Raw genomic sequence first — 17,539 nt, forward strand, 5'->3', positions numbered from 1 at the left:
CTTCAGATTAGGGCTCCTTTCACACTGATGCAGTTTCCATGTGTTTTTAGCACTAGAAATAGCACCTGTAAAGCGCCTGAAAACTGCCTCCCATGCCACCCGAATGTGAGAGCCTGAGTGCTTTCATACTGGGGCGGTGTGCTTGCAGGACGTTAGAAAAAGTCCTGCAAGCGGCATCTTTGGGAGCTGTATACAACGTTTCCAAAATGCCCTGCCCATTGAAATGAAAGCACTTTGGAAGCGCCGCAACACAGGCCGTTAGTGGGGCTTAAAAGCCCTATGTCCGAAAAGCGCAGCTTTAACAGCGATAAATCGCTTCTAAAACAAATGGCTTTTAGCTACTGCGGCCGCTCCAGTCTGAAAGTAGCCTTAAAGATGCCCAGCATCGCTGAACCTGGAAGGACATACTGTGAGTACAGGGTGTCATGGCCCGCTCCCCTGAGAAGGTGTCACTATGGAGCTCTTCATTAACAGTTTAATGAGGTTATTATGATGCTATTCTATTTCACACAGGTGGATGCTCCTTTCCGTATCGAGAGGGAGAAGAGGCCAGCCCACATGGACTGTCGTTTTTCTTGCGACATTTCAAGCGCTGTAGTACCAGCCCAGGGCAAACTGAGAGTTCCCCTGCTGTTTAGTCCACATATAGTGGGCATGGAAAGTGTGGATTACTTCCATGTCATTCCAGCTGGGAATCTCACAAAGTCTGTTCTAAAGGTTTCTGGAACTTGTAAAGGTATGTCTTTTTCTTTTTTTTTTTTTTTTTTCACAAAAGTATTGTTCTTCTCAATTCTCACTTCTTAGGAACACATTCAATAACAGCAACTGATCCTATACAGTAAAACCTTGGATTGCGAGCATAATTAGTTCTAGAAACATGCTTGTAATCCAAAGCACTTGTATATCAAAGCAAATTTTCCTATAAGAAATAATGGAAACTCAAATAATTCGTTCCACAGCCATTTATTCATAAATCCTTTCTTTTATAGTCCATATAGAAAGATTATAGAAATTGTATAACCATAAAATGTCCTCCACAAGGGGATTAGAAGCAGGAATCCATTAGGAGCTACTGAGTATAAAAGAGAAGAGAGGCGCCTTTTAGTGTAGCAATATGGTTACATCTAATGAAGGTACAACATTTACCAACTCACATGGTTGATGAATAAAATAGGCACATCTAAGTATGCAGGGATCCGGGGATAAAGCTGTCTGCAATCGTGACCGGGAAGACTACCCTGCAGTAAAGCGATCTGAAAGCAAGGCTTGAACCGCTCGTGGAGCGCAGTGTGGAAGGGATGACGTCAATGGCGGTGAGGAGGACGGTCTATGTAGACATCTTTACCCTGTATGCCTGATACTTAGATGTGCCTCTTTTAATCATCAACCATGTGAGTTTCTAAATGATGTACCTTCATTAAATGTAACCATATTGCAAAACTTAAAGGCGCCTCCCTTCTCTTTTATACTCAGTTGTGACATGAAGCCACTTGTATATCAAGACATCGCTTGTATATAGAGTTGAGCGGACACCTGGATGTTCGGGTTCGGGTCCGAACCCGAACTTTAAAAAAAAACCCGAACTCCGAACCCCATTGTAGTCAATGGGACACGGACTTTCAGAAAAAAAAATGTGCGGAGGTCCCCGCAAATTCAATAACCAGACCCTTTAGGTCCGGTATGGATATTATGGGGAACCCCGCCGTCAATTTAAAACAAAAATGATGTGCGGTTCCCCCTAAATATCCATAACCAGACCCATTATCCGAGCACGTTGACCTGGCCGGCCGCAGAAAAGAGGGGGGGACAGAGTGCGGCCCCCCCCATCTCCTGAACCGCACCAGGCCACATGCCCTCAACATGGGGAGGATGTCCCCATGTTGATGGGGACAAGGGTCTCATCCCCACAACCCTTGCCCGGTGGTTGTGGGGGTCTGCGGGCGGGAGGTTTATCAGAATCTGGAAGACCCCTTTAACAAAGGGGACCCCCAGATCCTGACCCCCCCCCTGTGTGAAATGGTAATGGGGTACACTGTACCTCTACCATTTCACGAAGGAAGTGAAAAGTATTGTAAAAAACCACACTGACACCGTAGAATAAAGTCCTTTATTAAAAAAAAAAAAAAAAACTCGTTCCCGGCTTCCAGCGTTGTCCTCATCCTGCAACGGTGATCTCCCGCGATGAGAAGATCCTGCGGTGTCCGGGTCATCTTCGATCCATCGCTGAGAAGATCCATCCGGAGCGCAGCATCCCCGACCTCCTCATCGCCGGACACAGCCCAGCGGAATGACGCGCTGGGGCTGTGTGACATTACTTATATAGAGGAGGCAGGGGCACCCGTCACGTGACCCCGCCCCCTCTGACGTACCCTCTGTACGTCACTGGGTATACCCAAGGTATTTCCTCTTTTTGGGTATACCCAGTGACGTACAGAGGGTACGTCAGAGGGGGCGGGGTCACGTGACGGGTGCCCCTGCCTCCTCTATATAAGTAATGTCACACAGCCCCAGCGCGTCATTCCGCTGGGCTGTGTTCGGCGATGAGGAGGTCGGGGATGCTGCGCTCCGGATGGATCGTCTCAGCGATGGATCGAAGATGACCCGGACACCGCAGGATCTTCTCATCGCGGGAGATCACCGTTGCAGGATGAGGACAACGCTGGAAGCCGGGAACGATTTTTTTTTTTTAATAAAGGACTTTATTCTACGGTGTCAGTGTGTTTTTTTACAATACTTTTCACTTCCTTCGTGAAATGGTAGAGGTACAATGTACCCCATTACCATTTCACACAGGGGGGGGAGTGGAGACTGTTATGGCCATAAAGGTGGACTAACTCCATATTAAAGGGGCTGTAAACCTTCATGTTTTTTCACCTAAATGCATCCTATGCATTAAGGTGAAAAAACATCTGCTACTTACTGGCCCCCCAGCCCCTCTCCCCCGTTACGTACCTGAGCCCTCGAAAGTCCTTCATCAAGAACGAGCTTGCTTCTCGGCTCTTCTTGGCCCGGTTTTCTCTGCACTTCATTGGATAGATTGATAGCAGCGCAGTGCGCAGCCATTGGCTCCGCGCTGCTGTCAATCAACTCCAATGACGCAAGGGCCGGGGGCGGGGCCGAGTCCTGTAGTCGGTGGCTATGGATGCCGGATACAGGACTCGGGAGCGCGCCCGCAAGATAACCCCTTTGGGAGAGAGCTTCCCAGGGGGTTAACAGAAGAGAGCTTTAGAAACACACGGAAAGGCCTGAGGACAGCTCGGCTAAACCTCGGAAAAGGCCCAGGAACTGAGCTTTTCCAAGCATTTCCGAACGGCGGTACTGCACACCACTGTGGCTTGAATCCTGCTCGTGTTGCGAGACAACACTCGCAAACCGAGTCAGGATTTTTAAAAATACATTGCTTGTATTGAGAAACGCTCGTTAACCACGTTACTGGCAATCTGAGGTTCCACTGTATATGTAAACCCTCACCTTGTAAAACAACTCATTCAGTTGAAAATATAAATAAAAAAGGCAAAAAATTTGTGTATACATATAAAAAACACTATAAATACCCTTTCCCCTCTTTTTTTTTTTTTTTTTTTTATAAGCGATCACATTCCCTCTCTTTTCAGCTGAATAAGAGCTGGGGAGGGAGAAACAGCATCCCACTGATCTTCCCAGTGAATGGCTGGGCGGGGGGGGGGGGGGAGTGTCAGGACAAGTCTGATCATTGGAGGAGAGCAGGCTGAGTTCTCCTGACCAGTCTATGTTCTCCTGCCTAATGTGGTCAGTTTTTAATAGCTGAGCAGAGGGAATGGCAGGATCACCAGAGATTTTACACAAAGGACACAATACAAAGAGCACAGGATACTTTCTCATACAAGTACAGCAGGCACATATCAGAAATGTGAAATTCTGGGTTTGCATATTCTTTACGCACACAAGATTTATCAGGCCCAGTTGATGGTGAGGGATATAAGTTGTTAAAGTTTTGTCTTTCAATAACCCCCATTATCCTATTCCAGGACCCCATGTGTCTCTTCAGACTTCGGTTCTAAATTTCGGTTTGGTGAATTTGGGGGAAAAGATCCTGCGTACCCTGGAAATCACAAATTCCTCAGATGTCCCGGCACTCTTCCAGTTTGATATTGATACCAGCGAAAGCGTTTTTTGCTTTGACCGGTCATTTGGAACGCTGGGCCCCGGAGAGACTCAGAGTTTGAAGATCACCTTCTCTCCAGTTCACCCAATTCCTCATAATCGGAGAGTCGCTTGCCTCCTCCACCACCAGGTCAGACACCTGTAATGGGCAGGCTTGGCTAGACATATTAAAGGGAAACTATAATTCTGAGCCAATTGCTTTTTATATTAATATGTTTTTAATTGCTGTTTTACAGTATATTAGCTGGATTCAGGTAGAGTTAGGTCGGCGTTTCAGTAGATACGCCGACCTAACTCGGAATTTGCGCCCACCTAAGTTTAAGTGTATTCTCAAACAGAGATACACTTAAAACTATCTAAGATAGGACGGCTTGCGCCGTCCTATCTTAGGGTGCAATATTTAGGCTGGCTGCTAGGTGGCGCTTCCATTGCGGTCGGCGTAGAATATGTAAATCACTAGATACGCCTATTCACGAACGTACGCCCGGCCGACGCAGTACAGATACGCCGTTTACGGAACGCTTTATCAGGCCTAAAGTTATTCCATCAATGAGTTGGAATAGTAATGTTAAAGTATGGCCGCCGTTCCCGCTTTGAAATTCGAAAATTTTACGTCCTGTGCGTAAGTCGTCCGTGAATAGGGATTTACGTCGTTTACGTCCACGTCGAAATCAATAGGCCCGTGCAGCGGACTTAGCCGCGATGCACACTGGGAAATGTAGGCGCCCGGCGCATGCACAGTTAAGAAAGAACGTCAATCACGTTGGGTCAAGCCTCATTATCATAAAACACGCCCCCTCAGACAAATTTGAATTTGGCACCCTTACGCCCGCCCGCTTTAGGCTATGCCGCAGTACTTTGAGAATCAAGTACTTGCCTCGCTAACTTACGGCGGCGGAGCCTAAACACGCTAAGCTACGCCGCCGCAAAGTTGCGGCCATCTCTCTGAATCTAGCCATATGTGTTTTTGACGGGCTTAATGCTATCTTTTGTTTACAAATAAGCATTAATACATAACAAAGGATTCCCAGAGCATTATGGAATAGCTTAAGAGACAGCACTGCATGCAGATGATGACTGCTTTAAAAGAGAAGTTTGGGAATCAGAAAAACAAAAAAAATCATATTCACCTAGGTGGATGCAGCACCGATCCCAGCTGCATCTGTCCCCTGCCACCTCTAAGACTGAGAACTGAGCGATCCAACACTGCTGATTGCTCAGCTATCGGTCCTCAGCCAGCGGAGAGCTAGTTACTGTCAGTCACTGCTTTCTTCTCTGCTCCTCCAGCGCTCATCATGGGAGCCCTGAGCTGTGGAGGGGGCAGGAATGGCTGGCTCAGGCCACAGCAGCTCGCTGAGAGGCAGAGCCAGCTGTCGGTCCAGGCTTCTGGGTGGATCCAGACCATATGGTCCGGGCTCTTTCCAGAGCGTAGTCCGGCACTGTGACGTCAAGCTGCACGTATGTGACACACATGAGAAGTATAGCCAAAAAAGCTTTGGCCATACCTTTCCTTTAAAGGGGCAGGCAACCTAGGGCCCTCCAGCTGTTGTGGAACTACATTTCCCATGAGGCATTGCAATACTGGCAGGTACAATTACTCCCAGAGGCATGATGGGACTTGTAGTTCTGCAACAGCTGGAGGGCCCCAGGCTGCCTACCCCTGCTTTAAAGCTTCATGCACACAGGGTGTCTGTATAGCCCTTCTGAACACCTTTTCTCCTGGCAGGAGAAAAACTGCTTAAACAACGCAGTAAAATCTGCATATTTCACTTGCATTTGAGCGAGTTTAGGCGTGTCAAGCATTAGAGCGTTAATGGATTCCAATATTAAAGGGGTTGTAAAGCTTTGTGTTTTTTCACTTTGTGTTTTACCAGAAGCGCTTGTTCTGGTAAAACGCTAGTTTTACCAGAACAAGTGCTCCCGTCTTATAACTTGCTTCTGAGCATGCGCGTTTTTTTTCACGTCGTTAAAGCCCACACACGACCATTTTTTAAAATAGAGCATGTTCGAAATTTTTAATGGCCATTTTTTACATCATGAAAAATGCTCTGGAGCCCACACACGATCGTTTTTAAAGCGGGAGTTCACCCTAGAAATTTTTTTTAACATTAGATTGAGGCTCATTTTGTCTAGGGGAAACGGGTAGTATTTTTAAAATCAAAGCTGTACTTACAGTTTTAGAGAGCGATCTTCGCTCCCGCTTCCGGGTATGGGCTGCGGGACTGGGCGTTCCTATTTGATTGACAGGCTTCCGACGGTCGCATCCATCGCGTCACGAGTAGCCGAAAGAAGCTGAACGTCGGCACGGCTCTATACGGCGCCTGCGCACCGACGTTCGGCTACTTTCGGAAAATCGTGACGCGATAGATGCGACCGTCGGAAGCCTGTCGGAAGCCTGTCAATCAAATAGGAACGCCCAGTCCCGCAGCCCATACCCGGAAGCGGCAGCGAAGATGTATATCTGAAACGGTAAGTACGGCTTCGATTTTAAAAATACTACCCGTTTCCCCTAGACAAAATGAGCATCAATCTAATGTTAAAAATTTTCATTTCCGGGTGAACCTCCACTTTAATGACATAAAAAAAAAACGTCATTTTTTACAACCTGAAAAACGGTCGTGTGTACGCGGCATAAGGCCTCACAAAGCCTAGAGCTGCCTCTGGCTGTATACTTGGGGTTCTGCTGTAAAGTAAACCTATCCTAAGGGAAATGTAAAAGGCAGCCATTACTAACCTCTAGAAAATGTTAATTGCCTGGCTGTTATGCTGACTCTGGCCTTATTACCTTCTTAGGCAATGACCCAGAGTGTGGTTGCATCTACAATTGTGTGTTTGCCTTTACAATTTTCATCTTTGCAGTCTAGATAACTACATAACATGTTCTTGTGTTCCAGGATCCTCTGTTTGTGGACTTGATTGGCACTTGTCACTCGGACACGGATAAGCCGGTCATTGTGCTTCCTAAGCATCTACACCTTTACAGAACAAACATGGCACGGGGGCTGACAATCTACCCACCGGATATCCTGGACGCCATGATAGAGGAAAGGAACCTAAGCAAGGATAGTGACGGGGCTCTGGTTCTTCAGGAACAGGTCTGAACATCCAGGGTCACAGATTTGTTTAAATCTTCCCTTCTTTTCTGTTCTTTTATTTTTTATGCAGTGTCTGTGATTTTTTTAAGTACCACTTATTTCTCTTTCGTTCATAGACGGACACAGCATCCTTTGACCTTAGGGTTATGTTCCTCCTACCAGGAGATTTTAGGCAGAATTCTTACAGCACCCAAGGTGTTAAAACTTTCCTTCATGCCGCTCCTCCCAGGGGGCGTGGCTCCCCCAGGCATAACCCACACCCTGCTTCAGCAGCTTCAGTTTGTTTCTGCCTAACCGTCAGGAGAGTCAGGCTCTCTCTGGAGTCCTGGACTCTGGAGTTTTTTCTTGCAAAATTTTTTTGCATTTTTGCGAGTTTTTTCTCGCTTTTTTATTTTATTTTTATTTTGAATCCTGCGATTCTTCTATCAACAGCCGACTGGGTGACAGGCTGGGTCCTCGACCCTTGTAGTCCCCCCAGGTTCGGCCTTCGAGCGTGTGCCGGCCCTCAGCTCCGCTTTGGGACGTCCACGACAGGCCCCATTGCTCCAGGGGCGGCCGGGGAACTTCGGTTCTAGGGCACACATATGACCGGTCTCTATGGCCTTGTCACAGTGTGTCTGGCTGACAGCCATGCCGTTCGCGGACGTTGGTTCTGTCTGGGATACCTCCAGCCGGGTAGTCGCAGGACAGGTAAGTAGTGGCCCCTTACTCAGGTAAGTGGTCTGGCTGGAATGTTTTCCCTTGGGAGGTCGACTGAGGGTTTTCCCCTGCTTTCCTCTCTCCCTTATTCCTCTCCCTCCTTCCCCTTTGGGTGACGGCTGTGCAGGGGTTTTTTTTCCCTGGGGCTCATATTTTTTTACTCGGGTATGGCTGGGGCTGTTCTGTGTCACTGCAGGGGACTGTGGTGGACATTCTGGGCATTTTTGTGTGTGCTGTGTACTGTTTTGGTGTACTGTCATTTTTGGGTACACTGTCTTTTTAAAACTGCGCAACGGCGGCCATTTTGCCGGAGCCGCGCTTGTATTATTCGGCGGCCATTTTCTTGTGGCCGGCGCCGTTTTCAGCACTAGTTCGGCCTCTAGTGGCCGTTTCGGCGGGGAAAAAAGACCGCGAATCATCTGAGGGGACAGACGCAGCGCTGCAGCTTCTCCTCAGCACACACTTGTCCTTCACAGACCGCGCTGTACCAGGGGGGTGGTGAGTCTCAGGGGGCCCCAGACTGTGCTCTAGCGGCCGGGAGGTGACCTGTGGGGGACTTTTTTCCTGCCATTGGCAGTGGGGGTGACACGGCAGCTGCAATATGGAGCCTGAATCAGGCCCCTCATTCCTCACAATGCCGGAATTAACCCTAAGCGCCCCTCCCCCTGCCACATCTGTTGAATCGGTGTCGGCTGTCCTGGAGTCTTTTCTCACCAGGTTTGAAGCTGCCAGTGCTCGGTTGGGGGGTAAAAAGCGCCCCCCCCCCGGAGGCTGTTTCTGGGGATATCTCTGACGCAGAATCTGATAACGCTGTTGCTGCTTCTGGTTCTGTCATGTCAGAGGATGCGGGCTTAACCCACATGGACAGCGAGGATGACTCTGCTGCGGAGTCTGCTGACAAGGAATTTGTTGGAGCTCTTATTACTGCGGTACGTGAGACTCTTCATTTAGAGGATGTGGCGGAGACACCAGCGGTGTCAGTCCTTTTTGGATTCCGCAAACCACCGCGTACCGCTAAGGTATTCCCTTGTGTTCCTTATTTGGACAATTTGTTGTATAAGGAATGGGATACACCGCAAAAGGCTTTTACTGTTCCTAAAAGCTTTGCTACCCGTTACCCCCTGGAGGAGGACTTTTTAAAAAAGTGGGTCACTCCTCCGTCGGTGGACCCTCCTGTGTCCAGACTGAGTAAGGCTACTACTTTGCCTGTGGAGGGGGCTCCTGCTTTCAAGGATCCCGCCGATAGGAGAGTGGAGGCCGTGGCCCGCTCCCTGTTCTCGGTGGTGGGTTCGGCGGTAAGGCCGGCTCTGGCCGGCGCCCTGGTTGCTCAGACGCTAACTGAAAGGGCGAAGCTCCTGCTGCAGGATCTGGAGGTCCAGGGTGCTTCCGAGTCCTCTAGGGACCTGGCTGAGCAGTTGATTCAGGGTCAGAAGTTTCTCTGTGAGGCGGCTATGGATTCGATTCCTTTGCTTTCCAGGGCTTCTGTCTACGCAGTGGTTCTGCGCCGCCTTATATGGCTGAAGTGCTGGTCGGCTGACCAGTCCTCGAAAAAGGCCTTGGTGGATTTGCCCTTTAAGGGCGTACGGCTCTTTGGGGCATCCCTGGATGACATCATTAAGGATGCCACTGGAGGCAAGGGCACCTTGCTCCCTCAGTCGGGGAAGGGTAAGGAACCTCGCCGCAAGCAAGGTCCTACTTTTACTACCCCTAAGCGGTTTTTTCGTGCGCCCAGCGCGGCTGGAAAAGGTCCGCAGGGGGCAAGAGCCCCTGCTGCCGGGCGTAAGCGCCCCTGGTTTAACAAACCAAACAAGCCTGCGGAAAAGCCTGCTTCCGCATGAAGGTCTGCCCCCGCCCGGGTCTCGGGTGGGGGGACGGCTTCACGACTTCGCGGATCGGTGGAACCCTCTTCTGACCGACCGTTGGGTTTGCGAGGTGGTCGCCTCGGGGTACAAGATAGAGTTCCTCTCTTGTCCCCCAAACAGATTTTTTCCATCCAACCTCCAGCTTCCTCCGGATCGTCGGCTAGCCCTGTCCGGGGCTGTCCAGGATCTTCTGGACAGAGGGGTGGTTGTGCCGGTTCCCTCGCTGGAACGGTTTCGGGGGTTCTACTCCAATCTGTTCGTGGTTCCCAAGAAGGGAGGGGTTCGCCCTGTCCTGGACCTAAAGGCCCTCAACTCCTTTGTCAAGGTGCAGCGATTCAGGATGGAGTCGGTCCGTTCTATCATAGCGGCCCTCCACCAGGGGGACTTCATGGCGTCCTTGGACATCATGGACGCATACCTGCATGTCCCCGTTTGCACAAGCCACCAAAGGTATCTGCGTTTTGCGATCGGGGAGGACCACTATCAATTCGTGGCCCTCCCGTTCGGGCTGGCGTCGGCACCACGGGTGTTCACCAAGGTGCTCGCCCCGATCCTGGCCTTGCTAAGGCAGCGAGGGATCGCTATCGTGGGATACCTGGACGACCTTCTCCTGAGAGCTTCTTCAAGCTCAGAGTTAGAGGAGGACGTGTCCATCACGTGTCGGACTCTGCAGGAGTTCGGCTGGCTTCTGAATCTCAAAAAATCAGTGTTGGTTCCGTCCCAGAGGCTGGAACACCTGGGGCTGGTTTTGGATTCGGGGGAGGCAAAAGTGTTCCTCCCATCGGAAAAACTGCGGACCCTGCAATCTGCAGTGAGACAGTTGTCGACCCAGAAGTGGTCGTCTCTTCGCTTCTACATGCGGGTTCTGGGTCTGATGGTGGCCTCCTTCGAGGCGGTTCCGTATGCCCAATTCCACACCAGGGTACTACAGAAGGAGATTCTGTCACGATGGGACAGGGTCCCATCTTCTCTGGATCGCCAGATTCGGTTGAGCCATCTGGCCAAGTCTTCCCTGGCATGGTGGCTGACGTCTCCGGTTCTTCGGTCCGGGAAGTCTTTTCTTCCGTGCCGCTGGACAGTGGTCACGACGGATGCCAGCCTCTTCGGCTGGGGGGGCGTCTGGGGCACCCAGTCAGCCCAGGGGCGTTGGACTCAGGAGGAGTCCCGCCTGCCGATCAATATCCTGGAGCTCCGAGCGATCAAGCTGTGCCTTGTCAGGTGGTCCCTGGAGCTGCAGGGCCGTCCTGTCAGGATCCAGTCCGACAACGCCACGGCCGTGGCGTACGTCAATCATCAGGGCGGCACAAGGAGCTCGGCCGCGGCGACGGAGGTCGCTCACATACTTCGGTGGGCCGAAAGGTCCGTTCCGGCCCTGTCAGCGGTATACATTCCGGGAGTTCTGAATTGGCAAGCCGACTTCCTAAGTCGCACGACTCTGGATCAAGGGGAGTGGTCTCTCCACCCGGAGGTTTTTCAGATCCTGTGTCAAAAATGGGGCACTCCAGACGTGGACCTTCTGGCGTCCCGTCTCAATCGGAAGGTACCACGGTTTGTGGCCAGGTCAAGGGACCCGTGGGCAGACGCGTCAGACGCGTTAGTGGCTCCCTGGGGTCAATATCACCTGATTTACGCCTTCCCTCCTCTAAGGCTCCTACCCCGCCTGCTGCGCAGGGTGGAAGCCGAAGGGATTCCAACGATCCTGATCGCCCCAGATTGGCCGCGTCGCTCTTGGTACGCGGACCTGGTACGTCTGGTGGCAGACGCCCCCTGGCGCCTGCCTCTGAGGGAAGATCTCCTGTCTCAGGGCCCGATCTTCCATCCTGCTTTACGGTCACTGGCTTTAACGGCGTGGCTGTTGAGAACCAGGTACTGAAGGACAGGGGCCTGTCGGGCCCGGTAATCTCTACCATGATACGTGCACGGAAGTCCACTTCTCGAAAAATGTATCATCGTACATGGAAAGCATACATCTCTATGTGTGAGGAGATGAAGTGGCACCCCCGTACTTACGTGGTGTCCCGGATCCTGCTGTTCCTACAGCGGGGAGTGGACCAGACTCTTGCCTTGAGCACGATCAAGAGTCAGATTTCTGCTCTGGCTGTTTATTTTCAGCGTCCCGTGGCAGCGCACTCTTTGGTTCGCACGTTTGTGCAGGGGGTCCGGCATGTGGCCCCCCCGGTGCGCCCTCCGCTACCTTCTTGGGACTTGAACTTGGTCCTCTCGGCGCTTCAGCGTGCCCCCTTTGAGGACATTCGGGAAATCCCCTTGCTGACTTTGTCGCAGAAGGTGGTCTTTCTGGTAGCTATTACCTCTATCAGACGAGTGTCTGAACTGGCGGCCTTGTCTTGCAAGGCCCCCTACTTGGTCATCCATCAGGATAAGGCGGTGCTGCGCCCGCGACCTTCTTTTCTTCCGAAGGTCGTTTCGGCCTTTCACATTAACGAGGACATTGTTGTTCCATCATTATGTCCTCAGCCGAAGAACCCGAAGGAAGCCGTTTTACATTCTCTGGATGTGGTTCGGGCCCTTCGAGTTTACTTGTCGGCGACAGCTCCGTTCCGGAAGTCGGACTCGCTGTTCGTGTCTGTGTCCGGTCCCAGTAAGGGCCTGGCAGTCTCGTCGGCCACCATTTCCAGGTGGATCCGACAGGTTGTGCTTCAGGCCTACGCCCTGAAGGGGCGGGCGCCTCCCTTTCGGGTCACGGCGCATTCGACCAGGGCGATTGGAGCCTCCTGGGCTTTCCGACACCAAGCCTCTGTGTTACAGGTGTGTAAGGCTGCGACCTGGTCGTCGGTCCACACTTTTTCAAAGTTTTATAAGGTGGATGTGAGTGCATCTTCTGATGCCTCATTCGGCCGCAGGGTGTTACAGGCGGCAGTTTAAGGTTGGAGTTCCTCCGTTGAGTAACTCCGGTTTTGTTTGGGGTGTAACCTGTTGTTTGCTGTGTTATTTTTCCCACCCCTCGTTTTTTTGACACTGCTTGGGGACGTCCCTAAGGTCAAAGGATGCTGTGTCCGTCTATGAACGAAAGAGAAAAAAGGATTTTTGTACTCACCGTAAAATCCATTTCTCTGAGTTCATAGACGGACACAGCACCCACCCCTCCTTGGTTTGTACTGCTTGTTACGAACTGAAGCTGCTGAAGCAGGGTGTGGGTTATGCCTGGGGGAGCCACGCCCCCTGGGAGGAGCGGCATGAAGGAAAGTTTTAACACCTTGGGTGCTGTAAGAATTCTGCCTAAAATCTCCTGGTAGGAGGAACATAACCCTAAGGTCAAAGGATGCTGTGTCCGTCTATGAACTCAGAGAAATGGATTTTACGGTGAGTACAAAAATCCTTTTTTTTTTGCCATCTGTGTCCCATTGGGGAGATTTCCCTTCATTTCCTGTCCCATAGCCAAAACAGGAAGTAAGAGGAAATCCCTCCAAAGTGAGGTGTGCTTTGTTCATATTTCATGTCTGAGGTTTACAACCACTTCAACTGATCAGGCTGAAGTTAGAAGCTGATTGGCTACTATGCACCGCTACACCAGATTCTGAGTGCTCCAGTTTTAGTAAATCTCCCCTTACAGTAGGTGAACCCGATTTTGTGTCAATCTCGCTCTCTTTCTCGGCGAGATTGTGCACCTACGAGCCCCATCGCGGGAGCCAGCGCCGAGCTGGCTTGCCGCGATGGAGACAGAGCCGTCATAGAAGCGACGGGAGATCCGACTTGGATTCCCGCCAATTCTACACGTGTGCGGCGTTTGTTATGAATCCTGAGGGGGAAGTCCCCGCCGGATTTTAAATAAAAATCCGGCATGGGTTCCCCCCCTCAGGAGCATACCGGGCCCTTAGGTCTGTTATGGGTTGTAAGGAGACCCCCCCTACGCCGAAAAAAACGGCGTAGGGGATCCCCCTACAATCCATACCAGACCCGTATCCAAAGCACGCTACCCGGCCAGCCAGGAAGGGAGTGGGGACGAGCGAGCGCCCCCCCCCTCCTGAGCCGTACCAGGCTGCATGCCCTCAACATGGGGGGGGTTGGGTGCTCTGGGGCAGGGGGGCGCACTGCGGCCCCCCCACCTCAGAGCACCCTGTCCCCATGTTGATGAGGACAGGGCCCCTTCCCGACAACCCTGGCCGTTGGTTGTCGGGGTATGCGGGCGGGAGGCTTATCGGAATCTGGGAGCCCCCTTTAATAAGGGGGCCCCCTAATACCGGCCCCCCACCCTAAGTGAATGAGTATGGGGTACATCGTACCCCTACCCATTCACCTGCAAGAAAAGTGGTAAAAACACAAATAAACCACACAGGGTATTAAAATATTTTATTAGTCTGCTCCGGAGGCCTCCCCTGTCTTCTTTATTAGCTCTTTTACCAGGGGTAGCTTCTTCTTTGACGTCTTCGGGTGGGTGGGGGCCGCCGTCTGGTTCTCTTCCACCGCCGGGGGGGGGTCGCTTTTAAAAAAGCCCCCACCCCCCGGCGGGTTTCCTCTGGCGTCTTCGGCGGGGGGGCTTCTTCTTCCGCTATCCCGACGGGTCTTCTCCGCTATCCGGGGGGTCTTCTCAACTCTCCGGGGGTCTCCTTCTGTCTTCGCCGCTCTCCGTTGTTGACTCAGCGCACCCCGGTTCTTCGTCTCGCTGTCCGGTGTCTTCTTCCGTGCTGTACGTCTTCTCCTTCCGTGCTGTGATGAGTTCTTCCGTGCTGTGACGTCATGTTCTTCACTTCTCTCCTTCTCCCGATGTTGACACGTCGCCTTTCCTCTCTGCAATGACGGGTGCGCGGGTGCAGCGGACCTATATAGGCCTCACAATCCCATCATGCTCTGTACCTACCCATGTGATACCTACCCACGTGGTAGGTATCACATGTGTAGGTACAGAGCATGATGGGACTGTGAGGCCTATATAGGTCCGATGCAAGGCGCGCATCAGTCATTTCAGCGAGAAGAGCCGGCGTGTCAACATCGGCAGAAGAAGAGAAGTGAAGAACATGACGTCACAGCACGGAAGAAGAACTCATCACAGCACGGAAGGAGAAGACGTACAGCACGGAAGAAGACACCGGACAGCGAGACGAAGAACCGGGGTGCGCCGAGTCAACAACGGAGAGCGGCGAAGACAGAAGGAGACCCCCGGAGAGTTGAGAAGACCCCCCGGATAGCGGAGAAGACCCGTCGGGATAGCGGAAGAAGAAACCCCCCCGCCGAAGACGCCAAAGGAAACCCGCCGGGGGGTGGGGGCTTTTTTAAAAGCGACCCCCCCCTGGCGGTGGAAGAGAACCAGACGGCGGCCCCCACCCACCCGAAGACGTCAAAGAAGAAGCTTCCCCTGGTAAAAGAGCTAATAAAGAAGACAGGGGAGGCCTCCGGAGCAGACTAATAAAATATTTTAATACCCTGTGTGGTTTATTTGTGTTTTTACCACTTTTCTTGCAGGTGAATGGGTAGGGGTACGATGTACCCCATACTCATTCACTTAGGGTGGGGGGCCGGTATCTGGGGGCCCCCTTATTAAAGGGGGCTCCCAGATTCCGATAAGCCTCCCGCCCGCATACCCCGACAACCAACGGCCAGGGTTGTCGGGAAGGGGCCCTGTCCTCATCAACATGGGGACAGGGTGCTCTGAGGTGGGGGGCCGCAGTGCGCCCCCCTGCCCCAGAGCACCCAACCCCCCCCATGTTGAGGGCATGCATCCTGGTACGGCTCAGGAGGGGGGGGGCGCTCGCTCGTCCCCACTACTTCCTGGCTGGCCGGGTAGCGTGCTTTGGATACGGGTCTGGTATGGATTGTAGGGGGACCCCCTACGCCGTTTTTTTCGGTGTAGGGGGGCTCTCCTTACAACCCATAACAGACCTAAGGGCCTGGTATGCTCCTGAGGGGGGAACCCATGCCGGATTTTTATTTAAAATCCGGCGGGGACTTCCCCCTCAGGATTCATAACAAACGCCGCACACGTGTAGAATTGGCGGGAATCCAAGTCGGATCTCCCGTCGCTTCTATGACGCGCTTGCTGGGATGTGCTGTCACTATTCCAGTGAGTGCGATGTCGGCGAGATCTCGGCACCATGTCGCCGAGAATCAGCGCGATGCTGTCGTGCTAAAAACACAATATCACAAACACCTACTGTATGTATCTATACAGACATTATATTTGTAAAGAAACTCTATTAAAACAACATTTTTAATGAAAGTAAACTACTGAATGTTTGGTCATTTCTAGCTTGAGGGCACTCCGGAGAAACATCCTCTTCCTGATGCTGCGTCTGAATACTTCAATGATGACTTCAGCCATGAGGACTCCACATTGTTATCACATATTACAGCCAGCACCAGAGACTTTGATTTTGGTCGATGTGTGGGACGCACACAAGAAATGCTTCCCGAACCTCTTCCTCTGTCCTTGACCAATCGCACTAAGGGGAAAGTGACTGTCATGTGGACCTGCAAACCTCACAGCCCATTCCGGGTCACCCCAGAAGTCACCGACATCCCACCGCTGAAGTCCACGGCCTTCAGAGTGGTCTTCCAACCCTCACAGATAAATACTTTGTATGAGGCGGAACTGGAGGGCTTCATCTTCTACAAGGTGAGGGAGAAAAGCAGAACTACAGTAGAATAAACCTTCCCAAATTCACAAAGTTTTAAACTGATAAAAAGTAAAAAATAAAAAGTAGCTTTTGTTGCATTATTCACTGTCAAGCCAGAGCGGTCTCTTGCAGTAATTCCTTTCCACCACTAGATGTCTTCAATAACACAGGCTGCCTCTCAAGGCAGAGGCCCCAGGAGAGAGAGCTCTGAACAGAACCTCCCAAACACTTATCTCCCCCCCTAGACAGGGCCGCCATCAGGAAGTATGGGGCCCCTTACAAAGCTTCAGGCATGGGCCCCCTGGAGCAGAGAAGCGGGGGGCGGTGCCTCCGCTAATTGAGAAAATTGAGAAGGAGGGGGGGGGGGGGGGTTGCCAGGAACTGAGTTCGGGGGGCTTTGGGTGCTGACGAACAAGAAAAAAAAGGGGAGTTGCCCTGGGGATATAAAAAAATAAAATGTATGTGTGTATATATATATATATATATATATATATATATATATATATATATATATATATATATATATATATATATATATATATATATATATATATATATATATATATATATATATAAATGGGGGGTAGCCATCCGGGGGCCCTGGGGACCTCTGGGCCATTTAATAAAAAGAAAAAATATATATACAAAAAAAAAACAAAGGGGGTTGCCATCCGGGGCCCTGGGGACCTCTGGGCCCTTTAATTAAAAAAAAAGTATATAAAAAAAAAAAATGATATATATATATTTTTTTTTTATAAAAAAAAAAGGAGGGGGGGGGGTTGCCATCCGGGGCCCTGGGGACCTCTGGGCCCCTTACTAAAAAAAAAAAAATGATATATATATTTTATATATATATATTTTTTTATAAAAAAAAAAGGGGGGGGGGGTTGCCATCCGGGGCTCTGGGGACCTCTGGACCCTTTAATAAAAAGAAAAAAATATATTTTATATATAAAAAGGGGGGGGGGTTGTCATTCGGGGCCCTGGGGACCTCTGGGCCCCTTACAAAAAAGAGGAAAAAAAAAAGAGGGTTGCCATCCAGGCCCCTGGGGACCTCCGGGCCCCTTACAGGTGTACTACCTGTACCCCCCTGATGGCGGCCCTGCCGCTAGCCATACCTTCTGGGTGCCTCCTCTCAGGGATTGGCTGAGGTCAGATAAGATTGATCCTC

The 17,539-nt window shown here is 51.2% G+C and overlaps 1 protein-coding gene across 2 annotated transcripts in view; it reads left to right on the forward strand.

Annotated features, from left to right (window-relative positions):
• CFAP65 (cilia and flagella associated protein 65) overlaps positions 1 to 17,539 on the forward strand; it is a 139,832-nt gene that overhangs the window by 26,649 nt on the left and 95,644 nt on the right. For both annotated transcript variants that reach the window (XM_040358153.1, XM_040358154.1), the window contains exons 8-11: positions 514 to 736; positions 4,008 to 4,273; positions 7,038 to 7,238; positions 16,002 to 16,367. In XM_040358153.1, the coding sequence (XP_040214087.1) occupies positions 514 to 736; positions 4,008 to 4,273; positions 7,038 to 7,238; positions 16,002 to 16,367 (1,056 nt within the window). The remainder of the gene's footprint in view (positions 1 to 513; positions 737 to 4,007; positions 4,274 to 7,037; positions 7,239 to 16,001; positions 16,368 to 17,539) is intronic.

This window comes from Rana temporaria, chromosome 6 (genome assembly GCF_905171775.1).
Source record: "Rana temporaria chromosome 6, aRanTem1.1, whole genome shotgun sequence".
In the NCBI taxonomy this organism is placed as follows: Eukaryota; Metazoa; Chordata; class Amphibia; order Anura; family Ranidae; genus Rana; species Rana temporaria.